Source organism: Pecten maximus, chromosome 8 (genome assembly GCF_902652985.1).
Source record: "Pecten maximus chromosome 8, xPecMax1.1, whole genome shotgun sequence".
Taxonomy (NCBI): Eukaryota; Metazoa; Mollusca; class Bivalvia; order Pectinida; family Pectinidae; genus Pecten; species Pecten maximus.
The window spans coordinates 35,950,565-35,966,653 of NC_047022.1; the positions used below are offsets into that span (position 1 = coordinate 35,950,565).

General features: G+C 35.5%; 1 protein-coding gene across 1 annotated transcript in view; it reads left to right on the forward strand.

Annotated features, from left to right (window-relative positions):
• Positions 1-16,089, forward strand: part of LOC117333360 (breast carcinoma-amplified sequence 3-like) — a 50,922-nt gene that overhangs the window by 15,534 nt on the left and 19,299 nt on the right. Inside the window, exons 7-15 of the mRNA XM_033892624.1 lie at positions 1,773-1,883; positions 4,169-4,245; positions 4,709-4,785; positions 10,738-10,821; positions 11,454-11,618; positions 12,198-12,428; positions 14,693-14,786; positions 14,954-15,097; positions 15,656-15,931. Coding sequence (XP_033748515.1) covers positions 1,773-1,883; positions 4,169-4,245; positions 4,709-4,785; positions 10,738-10,821; positions 11,454-11,618; positions 12,198-12,428; positions 14,693-14,786; positions 14,954-15,097; positions 15,656-15,931 — 1,259 coding nt within the window. The remainder of the gene's footprint in view (positions 1-1,772; positions 1,884-4,168; positions 4,246-4,708; positions 4,786-10,737; positions 10,822-11,453; positions 11,619-12,197; positions 12,429-14,692; positions 14,787-14,953; positions 15,098-15,655; positions 15,932-16,089) is intronic.

The following is a 16,089-nucleotide window of genomic DNA, read 5'->3' on the forward strand; positions in this document are numbered from 1 at the left end:
CCTAAGGATATCTTACACCCTAAGGATATCTTACACCATTAGGATATCTTACACCCTAAGGATATCTTTCACCCTAAGGATATCTTACACTCTAAGGATATCTTACACCCTAAGGATATCTTACACCCTAAGGATATCTTACACCCTAAGGATATCTTACACACTAAGGATATCTCACACCCTAAGGATATCTTACACCCTAAGGATATCTTACACCCTAAGGATATCTTACACCCTAAGGATATCTTACACACTAAGGATATCTCACACCCTAAGGATATCTCACACCCTAAGAATAGCTCACACCCTAAGGATATCTTACATCCTAAGGATATCTCACACCCTAAGGATATCTTACACCCTAAGGATATCTCACACCCTAAGGATATCTCACTGTATGTTCCAGCCACTACATCATCAGATATCATCGGTTGATTGCACTGCTAGAATTCGTTTTCATTATAGGAGTCATTCTTGGTCAATAACCTTTATATTTTATCTTGAAGCAATTAATAGGCTGTCAAGTATGTGTGTTTGCTGCAACTGGTTTGATGTATCTTGACTGTGATAATGGGGACATTATGTACAAAATACCTTAAGCTTACTAGCATGCCTGTTAGATTCCCCAGCCATAATTTATAATTAAGATAAATATTGATTTACATATAAAACATTTGTGAATTTTGAAAGTTTACTTGATAGCTAATTGGAACCTACACAATGACCCATGTGTATTATCCTATAATTATAAGTGATTTGGAAATTGATGTCAAATTATCAATCAAATGTTAAACTTCTCCATTTAATGATAATTATCCTGAACTATAGGACATAGTGATGGAAAGATTACTTTCCTCTGGCTTGGTGGTTTTATTTTGTTCAAGTCACGCATTTGTCATACAGAACAATATAATAGCTGTTTAGATTTTATAGAGTTGTGTTTACTGTTAAAATCTACGAAATTTATCGAGTGTAGCTACACTGTACAAACTTAATATGACTTCATATTTCTTATATTCTTATTTTCACCTATCCTGCATCAGTGACTGAAAACATTGATACTGATCAATTTTGATAATACAATTTGCAGTAGGATTAGGAATATTTTTGTTTGCATATATATAAAACTTCATGTTAATCCCTTTTGGAATTATCATGAAATTCCTTTCAGATCTGTTCGGTTATGTCAACAATTCATAAGTAAAGTATATGTATGTGATGAACATCTAAAAATAGAAAATGAGTCAACGTTTCCCTGCCAATTTACATCCCCGAATGATAAACAGAAAAGTATGGATGCCAATTTTCACTGCCAATTCATAACAGACTCGTGTTTAAATCATAGATGTTGTTGTGATTTTACCCAATCCTTTTCTTTGCCATCACAACCAGTACTTCTGATCAACTTCAGGCTTCTGCTGCGTGGCATTGGTTGCCAGTCTGCCATTCTTCAAAACAAACCAGTTTGCACATACGTGTGCGACATATTTTCCACCGCTCATTTACACATAGAGAGTGAAGCACCACATTGGGGATTCCCCATAATCAGTGGGCAGTTTCCCGATTGTGATTGTAATCATGAAGAACAATGGTATTGATTCCCACATGATATCATAGGGTATATATTCTATCATTTCACACATTTTTGTAATTTTGTCAAAATTTATAACTTAGGAAAACCTAGAGAGGCTTTAATTATATAGAGTTTGATGAACATAATCCAACAAGTCACTATAAGATGAGTGAGTGTATCTAATTTGCCTGTATTTTAGTGCTGGCCAGCCTTACTGCTCAGTTAAAATTGTGTCGCTTAAAACTGGTGATGAGGTGCATTCCCTGAATTTTCCCAGCATTCCAGTTCTCAACATTGAGTGCAATAAAAGGTAAGTTGATATTTAGAATAGCGAAGACATAGCTGCTAATTAGGAATGAATTTATCTGTCATTGTAGCTGAATCTAGTGTCAATAACAAAGCCAGTCACACAACGTACCAAATTGTCAAATTATCGAATTAGAAGCATTTGAATAAATTGTAAATTGTTTTCTGAAATCTGGGTTACCTCCTTTAGCATGATCTTGTGTCCATTGTTATGGTCCCAAGATGTCTGTCTGTTGATGAGTAATATTTTCTAAAATCTGGATTACCTCCCTTCCCACCATTGAGGTAATTATAAGTTGTTTCAGGTAACATTACCTCATGGCACTTTTATTAGAAAGTATCAGACATGAGAAGTAAAACTTGGAATGTTTTAGGTCAGATAGTGTTGACTGTTAAATATACATACATGTACCCTTAACCTTCCTTTTATCATAGACATATTATTAGTGTTGTATGTAAACGTAGAAGTCGCTACATTTGAGAATAATGAAGGTTTTACTTACTAAGTTCAACAACAAAAATGGGCAAGTATAACTATTATTAAAATAGGTAACATTTGTGTGGAGATGGATATATATATAATGTTATGTTATTTATCAAATAGTTGTTCTGTTCTGTCATGTAATAGAAAAAGCTTTGGTTATATCCAAGTTTATTCAGTATGACATGGCTATGGGCATGTAATATAAAGCGACTATAACTGTAAAAAGCACTGTTGGAAAATGTAATCCTGCATATTTCTGAAAAACATTTCATATAACTAAGACTTATCCTTAATTATGAAAATTAAAATTGTCCGTTGCCTTGTAAATACCTAAATCAGTCAGAAACAATAACATTACCATTTGGTTAGCTTTGTCCATGTAACATTCTTTACAAACATCAAATGAGTTTAATAGAGGTTACACAACGAGTGATTGTTGGATATGAAATTTATTTCACACTCGTAAGTTATTTTTTTAAAGTTACAAAAGACATGAGCTTAAGCGAGTGTCTTTTGCAACTTTTAAAAAAATAACTTACGACTGTGAAATAAATTCCATATCCAACAATTACGAGTCGTGTGACCTGTTTCTACCACAATTATATCGGCTGGAATCAAAGGGAAACTTGGCAAAGTATAATTTCGCGTATGCAAATAAAGGGTACCGGTGACGTCCGGGACCCGGTGATGTGACGTCATTCGATTATTGGTGACGTCAATAACAATTGCAGCTTGGGTCAAAGTTCGAATTCTTGAGCAATCAAAAGACCGGAAGGTCATATACCACTAGTGGTATATAACATATATTTATCCAACAGTCGGCACATTTATACAATGACTTTAGAGTGGAATAACACGGCGTATTGTGGTAGAAACAGTGTTTTACAATTGGTAAACACAGGGTCAAACCAAATTCAAGGCCTTTTCAAGTCTTTTTCAATGTCTTAATTAAATATTCAAGACCCATTTTACCCGTCATCTTGAGAGGGAACAAGAGAACAAAAAGGCAACTTATAACTATACACTTGATCAAAATACAACTTGACATGGTAATTATTATCCTCTGTAGGGGAGGCAGCATAGACAAAGATGAATCCAAATGATCAGTGGCCAGGGTTTCACTTATCCTAATGAAACCTTTATATTCAAGGCTGTAAACCAATTTTCAAGGCTTTTCAAGGCCCAAGGTGAAATTTAAGGCTTTTCAAGGCCCAAGGTGAAATTCAAGACTTTCTCAAGACCCATTCTTGTATTTGAAATTCAAGACTTTCTCAAGGCCTATGCTAACCCTGTATAACCCCAAGGTATTAATAGAATATCTTTTACAGTATAGGCTTGAGTATTGCTATTTCTTTAACCCATTTCACTATTTTTAAGAAGAAATCACTCTTTAATGAGTAAACAAAATAAAGTCGCTTTATGAGTATGAAATCTTCTGTTAAATTTACTTTAATGGGTATGAAATCTACAGTCGCTTTGATGAATATGAAATCTAAAGTGAAGTTGCTTTCATGAGTATGAAATCTATAGTTAAAGTCACTTTAATGAGTATGAACTCTACAGATAAAGTCACTTTAATGAGTATGAAATCTACAGATAAAGTCACTTTAATGAGTATGAAATCTACAGTCGCTTTGATGAATATGAAATCTAAAGTGAAGTTGCTTTTATGAGTATGAAATCTATAGTTAAAGTCGCTTTTATGAGTATGAAATCTACAGATAAAGTCACTTTAATGAGTATGGCTACAGTTAAAATCACTTTAAGATCCCCATTTTGTTATGCCAATGTACTTATTTTTACAGGGTGTTAGTCATCATTTTCCAAGAGAAGATATGTATATTTGATGCATGCACCTTTAAACAAAGATTTTGGGTGACAAGTAAGTACAAGTCAGGGACCCAATTCACATTTATCACAAGTGTAAAATTATATTGAAATGAATAAAATTGTTTTATGCCCCTGTCACAATGAAGTGTCATGGACATTTATTTCTTGTTTGTCTGTGATTAAGAAGTTTTGCAGAGTTTGTTCTGCACTCAAGAGTTCTGATATTAAAATTGCTACTATCAGGTCAGTGATCAGTACAGTGCAATCCAATTATTTTTTCAAATATGTTTGAATGAGACTTCTTTTCTATCAAACCAGGAGCAGGTTATACACATTTCACAAACATATTCTTGATTTAAATGTTCCTTCATTATGAATAAATGAATAGTTTATGGTGAAAAAACTGTTACTGTAAGATACCAGATATAGTTTATCCCAGACCGAGTTACTGTGTATGTGTGTAGTAACTATCAGCTATATGATGTTTTACATGTTATGTCCATCTGTTGTGTTAGGTTGCTTCCCCTGCCCAGGACCTGACCACAATCCTATAGCCTTGGGCATCAGGTGGCTTGCTTACGCAGACAAACGGGTAAATACAAGGCATTGCCTACAGTAACTGTAAATCACTTATATTTCGCGTGGGATTTATTTTCGCGTTAATTCGCGAGGAGAGTCAAACGCGAATTCAAATCCCTCGCGAATATTTATATAAGAATGACAAGAATAAGTGGCGTCCATTTTGAATTGATCGTAATCTTTAGTTGGTGAACAGACATCGCCATTAAAGTAATAATAGAATGATAGATTATATACTTACATGTAGATCAGAGTGTAATTTTATATCACAAAACACCAAAATTTCACACACATAAAACCCCACTGAACACTAATATTGTGGTTGAACTTTGACTTAATTAACTTCTTGATGACGTTTTACATGTAGTTAATTAATTAGGTACGGTCAAGAGGATCCCGGATGTTCATCCGGAATACGTCGTACTTTATTACCCACGCTGTTGTAAGTTATGTAAGGTTACATGTATATATAGCACTTCACATCGCTTTATTCTCGAAAAGATATTTACCATAACAAAGTTGAAATCAAACAGATTATTTATTTAATTCAAACATTCAAAACAAATAATCGCCTGGAGTATATATTATTCGAAATAGACTGTCCCGAGAACTGTTCATCGGTATCACTGTATACACACGTACGTTAATTACAGTGTACGTTAACTCACAACCTATTGTAGTCCCGTCATCTCCCAGGCATTCTTAATGAGCCGTGGGTTTTGTTTAATGTTTGACACCGCCTTTGTAAGCGTGGTCATGTCGGTGAAATAATCCAGACAGCTACATATGAACGGGCGTGAAAGCTTTATTTATATTGAAAACAACTCATTTCACCCTCCAAATATAAATGCACCTTGAACACCACATTTCTTTTGTTTAATCCACTTGTATATAGCCGAGAGGCGTATACAGGAACGGTAAATACAATTCAGTCTGACCAGACACCGATATCACATGATTGAATCACATGACTTTCCTTGTACCATCACATGATTCTCATAAACAAAATGGCTACCAACATGGACATATCTCCGATCTGTTCACGTTATTCGCGAGTCATTTTGAGATCAGAATTCGCGAAATTATGTATTCGCGAATAAGTCAAATTAGGTGAGTTCGCGAAATTAAGTACTCGCGAAATATAAGTGATTTACAGTATGCAGACAAATGAGTTATTGATATTCCTTGATTTTCAATATCAGTCAGATTGATTTCACAGACATATGTATATATATATATATGTGTGTTTAATTCCATAGCTCAGAATATTTAGTTGCCAAAATACAACGATAGACATGTTTGTTTGATTGCAAAAATTAAGGCATCAGCTGATCAAAATGGCCGTCAAATTCCAACCCCCCCTCATGGCATTATATGGGCATATGATATAGACAGGTTTGTTCCCCCCTCATGGCATTATATGGGCATATGATATAGACAGGTTTGTTCCCCCCTCATGGCATTATATGGGCATATGATATAGACAGGCTTGTTCCCCCTCATGGCATTATATGGGCATATGATATAGACAGGTTTGTTCCCCCCTCATGGCATTATATGGGCATATGATATAGACAGGCTTGTTCCCCACTCATGGCATAATATGGGCATATGATATAGACAGGCTTGTTCCCCCCTCATGGCATTATATGGGCATATGATATAGACAGGCTTGTTCCCCCTCATGGCATTATATGGGCATATGATATAGACAGGTTTGTTCCCCCTCATGGCATTATATGGGCATATGATATAGACAGGCTTGTTCCCCCCTCATGGCATTATATGGGCATATGATATAGACAGGCTTGTTCCCCCCTCATGGCATTATATGGGCATATGATATAGACAGGCTTGTTCCCCCCTCATGGCATTATATGGGCATATGATATAGACAGGCTTGTTCCACCCTCATGGCATTATATGGGCATATGATATAGACAGGCTTGTTCCCCCCTCATGGCATTATATGGGCATATGATATAGACAGGTTTGTTCCCCCCTCATGGCATTATATGGGCATATGATATAGACAGGCTTGTTCCCCCCTCATGGCATTATAATATGGGCATATGATATATAGACAGGCTTGTTCCCCCCTCATGGCATTATATGGGCATATGATATAGACAGGTTTTTTCCCCCCTCATGGCAATATATGATATAGACAGGTTTGTTCCCCCCTCATGGCAATATATGGGCATATGATATAGACAGGCTTGTTCCACCCTCATGGCAATATATGGGCATATGATATAGACAGGCTTGTTCCCCCCTCATGGCAATATATGGGCATATGATATAGACAGGTTTGTTCCCCCCTCATGGCAATATATGGGCATATTATATAGACAGGCTTGTTCCACCCTTATGGCAATATATGGGCATATGATATAGACAGGCTTGTTCCACCCTCATGGCAATATATGGGCATATGATATAGACAGGCTTGTTCCCCCCTCATGGCAATATATGGGCATATGATATAGACAGGTTTGTTCCCCCCTCATGGCAATATATGGGCATATGATATAGACAGGCTTGTTCCCCCCTCATGGCATTATATTGGCATATGATATAAACAGGCTTGTTCCCCCGTCATGGCATGATGTGGGCATATGATATAGACAGGTTTGTTCCCCCCTCATGGCATTATATGGGCATATCACTACTGCATACCCAAGCCCTTAAAACGGCCATTAAAAACCCCATTAAAATTTACCATCATAAAACCATCAATCATGCTATTAATTTTGTACCTTTAATTGCTATTAATTGAAAAATTTTAATACAAGTTTGATAGTCTTTAAATGTGACAGTTTTCAATTTTAATGATCATCAAAGGGTTGAAACAAATCAATTAGTTCATGGTACTTAATTAATACATTTTAATGGCTATTAACAAAACATTTATAATGATCATTAATTATTTTAATAATGGCTTTTAATTTAACATTAATGACTATTAAAGGTACAAAATTAATGGGTCTGGAAAAAAAACAATAAAATTTAAATGCATTTTAAGGATTTTAATGGTTTGACAAAAACATTAATAGTCATTAACTCTTATCACTACTGTCAAATTGCCCATTACAAACCCATTAAAGTTTTCACTAAGTAATTGCCATCACAATGTAATAGGGCCATCAATAATTAGTTTTCAATGTAATGGGCATCAAACCTTAGGGTGTAATGGGCATTAAACATTTTGGTGTAATGTAATGGCCATTAGGTTTGGAGCAAAACCATTTTTGTAATGCCCATTAACGGTGTCATTACTTTCTGAAGTGTACTCTGTAATGGCCATTACATTTCGTCAGAAAAGGTGTAATGGCCATTAAAGGTGTACAAAACTAAAAGACCATTACAAGAAAATACACTTTAATGGCCATAGTTTTTACAAAAAGTACAAAAACTGTTTAAAGATCAACACAATGGTAATGGCCATTACGTTTTTACAAACAAAAGTGTAATGGCCATTATATACATACAGGTATACAAAATTAATGGACCTACATGTGACCATTACATTAGACACATTCAGAAAATTTAGAAAATGCATTTTACCACTTAATTTCATCAAAGTTCATCATGAACTGTATCACTATGCATGTTTGACAATATCGTTGTACATGTAGTCCTTCCATTAAAAATTGCATTCAAAGTGATCCATCATTTGTTTCAAATTGATAACTGCTTCAAAAATGGATATTCACAGTACATAATCATGTGGACCCAAAATCCTTTTAATATTCTTCAGATACATGTAAGAGTGATTTATGTACATTATTGCATTAATTCTCAATGTACATATGATGTGTGTTTGTACAATTTGGTTGAATAGGCAATACAATTTAAGAAATGCCAAAGCTGTTTGAATATAATGTACACTATGTAAATTTAGGTCACATGCATGGTGATTGGTTTTAAGTTAATTCTTACCTATAAACAGGTTGACATACTTCCAGAGTTGAATATTTCATTTCCTGGTAGTCTTGTATTAATCATGAACCAGGTATTAAAGATAAATACTTCCCTTCATTTGTAAAATAACATGTTCTTCATATGTGTGAGAAAAGCCTCATGGCTGCCATGTATTGGAACTCTCCTGCTTGAAGTTATTGGGCGGGAAATTTGAAATTTTTTTTATTGTGAAGGGGTTTAGTAAGCCTGTACAGTTTCCTTATTCTTCTTTAAGCCAACAACAAAATTGTAATATAGACATGGAATTCAACAATAACAATATAATGAAAAATAAGATACTGAAATAATACATTAATTTAAGGTCAACAATTCATGGTAGTATATTAAGCATTGTCATATATATTACAATATGATGTGATGATATTTGTAATATTTGTAATGGCCATTACAAGAAAAAAAATGTTACTTATGAGGAATTGCACATCGGAATAACAAATGTAATGGCATTACATAAAGGTACCATTAAGTAATGGCTATTGCATTATGACCATAATTTGTTATGGTCATTAAATGGAAAATGTAATGGGCATTACATGAAGGTACCAATAAGTAATGGCCATTGCATTGTGATCATAATTTGTTATGGCCATTAAATGGAAAATGTAATGGGCATTACATGAAGTTACCAATAAATAATTGCCATTACATTGTGATCATAATTTGTTGTGGCCATTAAATGGAAAATGTTATGGGAGTACATAAAATCCACAGTTAGTAATGGCCATAACATTATGATGACTCCACTCTAATGGCCATTACAAACAGAATAAAGGCCATTAAGAAAAATACAAAACATGAAGTAATGGCTATTATTTTGTTAATGACCATTACAAAGAAAATATTAATAGGAAAGTAATTGAAATTTAGAAAAATAATGCCCATTACATTACTTAACTCCAGGTTTGTCCCAAAAATGGAAACGAGAAATAATGGCCAATTTTAATGGAATCAGTGTTTTTAATGGTTTTGTAATGGGTTTGTAATAGATTTGTAATGACTTTGCTGGGCAGTGGTGTATAATATAGGCTTGTTCCCCCCTCATGGCATTATATGGGCATATGATATAGACAGGTTTGTTCCCCCTCATGGCATTATATATGGGCATATGATATAGACAGGCTTGTTCGCCCCTCATGGCATTATGTGACCATAGACCTATACAAAGGGAGGCCGGGGGCTACAGCACCAGCCATGTTACCTTTGGTGAAGATCTGAGGTGCATGTTCTGATGCTCCCTACCCATGTCAGTGTTTCTTAAGAAGCTGAGAAACAAGCCAAACTGTCATGGTTTTGTCATTGGACATTTTATCCTAGTTACTCTGGATGGCATATGATGGCCTCCTGTATGTTGTTCACTGAGATAGCAAGATAGCAACTACTGCAAGGAGACCCAACCTCAAAATGACCCTGGCTGTTCACGAGGCGATAAACCCAGCATACAAACAAACAAAACGAGGGTACCTATATAACTATTAAGTGTATAGATTGCTGCCTAGTTCGGAGCTTGAGTAGACATTACAGAAATTGTCTTACGGAAAATATTCCTGTAGTCATTACAGAAATTGTCGTACAGAAAATATTCCTGTAGTCATTACAGAAATTGTCGTACGGAAAATATTCCTGTAGTCATTACAGAAATTGTCGTACGGAAAATATTCCTGTAGTCATTACAGAAATTGTCTTACGGAAAATATTCCTGTAGTCATTACAGAAATTGTCATACGGAAAATATTCCTGTAGTCATTACAGAAATTGTCTTACGGAAAATATTCCTGTAGTCATTACAGAAATTGTCTTACGGAAATATTCCTGTAGTCATTTTAGAAATTGTCTTACGGAAATATTCCTGTTGTAATTTTTATTCATTTTTTAACTGAAAACAAGATAGCTTAAAATTATAGAATATTTTTGTTGACAAATAACTATGCTGACGAAGTATTATAATTTATCTGTATTATAATTAACAAATAATGTGTTGTAGTTGGTGCCAATGCATCAGTCGTGTGGTGGCATGTCTGGAGACGGAGCTCAGTCCTACGCTGCTACAGTCATCAGTGCAGCTAAGGTAAATACAAGACTTCTGTAATGGTCAACATGCGAACAAAAATATTTCTTGGTTGTTAGTTATAACCATATGTCACGGGATGGTTGGATGCCGGAGTGGTTACACAATTGCTTTTCACCTATAGATTGCCAGTTCCCTAATCTGACATGAAAAGGTATGGGGGTCACCCACCCAACCTTGTGGGTTTTCTCTGGGTCCCCCAGTTTCCTCCCACAGTAAGACCCCTCGCGCGTTTGCACCTGGGCCAACATTACATACCATATAGATATACCCAGTTACCTGTTTTGTATCCACTTCATGTGTAAGATTTGTTGCGAACACAAATGTATTGCCTAGTTGAACATCTGTAATTGTCTGCGGTAGGTTCACCATCAGAAAATACCCAGTACTGTTTTCATAAGTGTGTTCTGAGCAGTATTTCTTGCATGATTAACTAGAAATTCTATTTATTTTCATTTATATGAGGTTGATAAATCTCAGGAGAGACTCGTAAGACAAAAGTATCACTTCAAATTGTCCCTGGCTGTTAATAAAATATATGAGGCGATAAACTTGGCAAACAAAAAATTAATCAATTTTGATACACAATAATGACTTTGATTAGTGTTAGAGAATGTTGTTGTTTACTACAGGGTGCGTTTAAAGGTCTGACCATGTTTGGTGAGGCGATGGTGAACAGTGTAACCGGATGTAAACCACAGCAAGTGAAGAAGATCGAGCAGAGCTGTCAAGATGTTAATGGCTTCCATCCTGGAATAGTCTCAATTATAGATCTACAGACGATCTCCTCAGAACATGTGAGGGACACACCTACTTCAGAAAACTAAAGTCTCTAAAATAATACCAAGAGTGTTTCCTACAGTAATCCATTTCATGGAATTATATGTTAATATATTAGTATTACAATGCCAACAAGACAAGCCTTGGTGCTTTCTCCAAAAATGATTTATTTAAAACCATACAGACTTCTGTACAGGATATTTTTGAGCGGTTTCTTAAATATCTTCATTATTTTTGAGGATAAAATAATATTGTGAACATGTCACCTCAACAATGATATTAATACTGGAAGTATTAGTATTTCCATGAAAATACCCTTGTTTGCTTCAAATGTTTTGTTAAACTGCTGAAAATTGAGTGATGAGAGGAAAACACATTTACAGTGCATGGTTTATGTGAAAGTACTCTGTTTATAGAGAGGGTATGTCTGCCTCATTACTTTTTTTTCAGTTATACTGCCTTTAACAAATTTCAATTTACATGAAAGTTTTGTATAGCTATGCTAGACTAGGGACACTTACAGTACTGTTTATCTATGGGTAGGTATTATGAGTATTGTTAGACAAGAAATTATTTAACTATTTACTATTTTTCAGTTTTGTGTTGGTGAGGAGAGTGAGGGAGATGGACTTATAGCACACTTTCATGCTCATGCAAATGAACCAGTGGCCAAAATGGCATTTGATAGTTCAGGGACATTGTTGCTGACAGCATGTAAATTAGGCCACAACTTTCATGTGTTCCGTGTAATGGCACATCCGTGTAGTTCATCATTGGGAGCGGTTCACCACCTCTACACGCTCCACAGAGGAGAGACAACGGCAAAGGTACAACACATGTAATCTGGAGAAGGGCATTGAATTGATAACATTAGAGATTATGCTTTTGTCAATAGATCAGCCGACTACCGTATACTTTGATTTATCAATTATGACTGGTGATATGCTGCTTCGTAACTCTTGTCAATCTTTGCATGAAATAAGCGAATGCCATACACTATATACTGAGCTGAAGTAAACCAAATTTACAATTCTTAAATGACCATAGCTGTTGATTAATAGAATCTAAAATGGATCTGTTCCGTGGACAGGGATATCTCAACCCGAGTGTAAGAGTTTGGCTAGTCAGCACGAGGCTTGCCGAGTGCTGGCCAGCCGAACTCTAACAAGAGGGTTGAGATATCCTTGTTCGTGGAACAGACCCATATTTGATAATTTTCTCACATACTTGCAACCATGTAAGTTTTTATGAAAGTTTTTCATCGCGCCATCTTTAATGCTCCTTGGAATGTGCATCAAAATTAATGATGTCATTATTTACAACTTGGTAACTCAATGTAAAATAATTATGTTACGTTATTGTGAGTAGCATTATTATAAACCCCCCCCCCCCCCCCCCCCTGTGTGAGATCGATTTACCTTTTCCCTAGCAACCACCGGATAACCCTGTGAAGTCTGTGAGCTATGGCATTCTTAAATAACAAAAAGCAAACAAACCAAATTTTGGTGGAGCATCCTTATTTGGCCATAGTTATCTAATGTTATACAAATATACAATGTAGAATCTCAGGGTGGCTGTAAAAGATTTGCTTTAACATTTACCAAACTACAAGTCATGTGTCGAAATGTAGAGGAGAGCATGCTTATTTCATGGGATGAAAAATTGCAATATAGACTGGATTGTGGCTCCTTGGAGTTCAGGCAATCTGAGGGTCAGATGTCAAAAGGGGTCAAATTGGCACAAGCTAATGACTTCAACCAAATCATCCTTATCCCAGGAAAATATGCCCCATGAAAAAATTGGGCCTCTGGATTATTTCTGCATTTGTCTAAAGTTATTAAATCAAAATGTTGTTGAATGTTTGTATGAATTTTTACATCAAACTAGACTACCTATATATGATGTAACATGAGTTTCCTGATCTGAATCACAAAAAAAAATCTTTCTTCATTTTATATAGATTGGATCTCAACATTCCTCCTAAACATGTGAATCTTAGATTGTAGTGTGTCATAGATCCAACATTCCTCCTAAACATGTGAATCTTAGATTGTAGTGTGTCATAAATCCAACATTCCTCGTAAACATGTGAATCTTAGATTGTAGTGTGTCATAGATCCAACATTCCTCCTAAACATGTGAATCTTAGATTGTAGTGTGTCATAGATCCAACATTCCTCCTAAACATGTGAATCTTAGATTGTAGTGTGTCATAGATCCAACATTCCTCCTATAAACATGTGAATCTTAGATTGTAGTGTGTCATAGATCCAACATTCCTCGTAAACATGTGAATCTTAGATTGTAGTGTGTCATAGATCCAACATTCCTCCTAAACATGTGAATCTTAGATTGTAGTGTGTCATAGATCCAACATTCCTCCTAAACATGTGAATCTTAGATTGTAGCGTGTCATAGATCCAACATTCCTCCTAAACATGTGAATCTTAGATTGTAGTGTGTCATAGATCCAACATTCCTCCTAAACATGTGAATCTTAGATTGTAGCGTGTCATAGATCCAACATTCCTCCTAAACATGTGAATCTTAGATTGAAGCGTGTCATAGATCCAACATTCCTCCTAAACATGTGAATCTTAGATTGTAGTGTGTCATAGATCCAACATTCCTCCTAAACATGTGAATCTTAGATTGTAGTGTGTCATAGATCCAACATTCCTCCTAAACATGTGAATCTTAGATTGTAGTGTGTCATAGATCCAACATTCCTCCTAAACATGTGAATCTTAGATTGTAGTGTGTCATAGATCCAACATTCCTCCTAAACATGTGAATCTTAGATTGTAGCGTGTCATAGATCCAACATTCCTCGTAAACATGTGAATCTTAGATTGTAGCGTGTCATAGATCCAACATTCCTCCTAAACATGTGAATCTTAGATTGTAGCGTGTCATAGATCCAACATTCCTCCTAAACATGTGAATCTTAGATTGTAGTGTGTCATAGATCCAACATTCCTCGTAAACATGTGAATCTTAGATTGTAGTGTGTCATAAAATGTTGTAGAGGTGCGGAAATTACATGTCTGATTTAAATTAGAATACAAAATAAAACCAGTAAAATTTTCAGGTAGTGGATATAAGCTTCAGTCAAGATAGTCGCTGGATCACACTATGTACTCATAGAGGGACCACTCATGTATTCCCCATCACACCCTATGGAGGTAGGTAAAGTCTGTAAAACACATCTGTCTACATGCCAAAGTATATGTGTGCTTTAATTTTCTGGTCGTTTATTCTAAATCAAAATGTTGCACTGATATTTGTCTGAAGTATTTCTATCAATTTGTCAACCAAAAGCAGGCTCACTCCATCGGTTTCTTTTATATAGGTGCAGTATCCAAGAGAACTCACTGTTCTTCGCGTGTTGTTAACAGAGCTAGTCGATTTCATAAGAGTGCAGGCTTAGATGAGATCCAGCAAGCAGGAGGTCGTAGTAGTCCCGTGTTGTCTGCTAGTCCCAGCAGCTCTTCAGGTATAAAGACATAAGTTTTACTGTCATAAGACTTCCACTTGTGTAATAGATAGTAATGCTCTTACTGGCTATTACATATCACTACATTATAGACAGGTTCTAATTAGTTCAAGCCTCACTGCAACATTATCCAGACAATGGGAATAGGGTTTTAATTTTATAAAATTAAGACTTCAGTTTTGTAGAAGAATGAACTTACTGAATGAAAAAAATGAACTTACTGAATGAAAAATTAAACTTGTTGAATGTTTTGTTTGTAATGGTCAGTTTACAAAAACTGTAAACCTGTTCTTATTTCCTTTGATATGGCATAAGGTGATGGTTACATTAACATGAAAATGTATTGATATATCTGCATGCATCTTATTGATATATCTACATGCAAAATGATGCATGCTAATATTCAGAACATATCTTCACACATTATGATAAAAACTATTTAGAACTGAAATAAAACCAATATGACAGTGATATTTTTATAAGATCAGTCACATACTTTTAACAGAAATAATTATATTTTGATAATACACACTTAAAATCTATCCTTATGTGTTACAGGTCACTTTGAGAGCTACCCAAGTCTGATGAGACAGAATGTGATGAGCAACAACACTGGGAATCCTCGTCTACCGCCTTACCCTCACCCTACAACACTGTACGCTCTAGCTCAGATCAAACAGCCCCTTCTCCTCACCAACACTATGGCAGGAATGAAGAACCAAAGTCCTTCCCACTCTCCCCTGGGAACAGACAATGTATTGAGTGTGTGTTCACATTTTTCTACACCGAGACTGTGGGTCGGGGGTAGTTCCAGTGTCACTACAGACAGACGAGGTCAGTATAGCGTCCAGGTCATCGATTACAAGCAGAATAGATAGACCAACAAAGGAAATACCCATGCAATGTATCTGATCATTCAGTTTTTAACAAAATGCATCTATCAATAACTCTATTCAACTTTTAGATTGATCAGTGTGTTGTATCATTTTAAT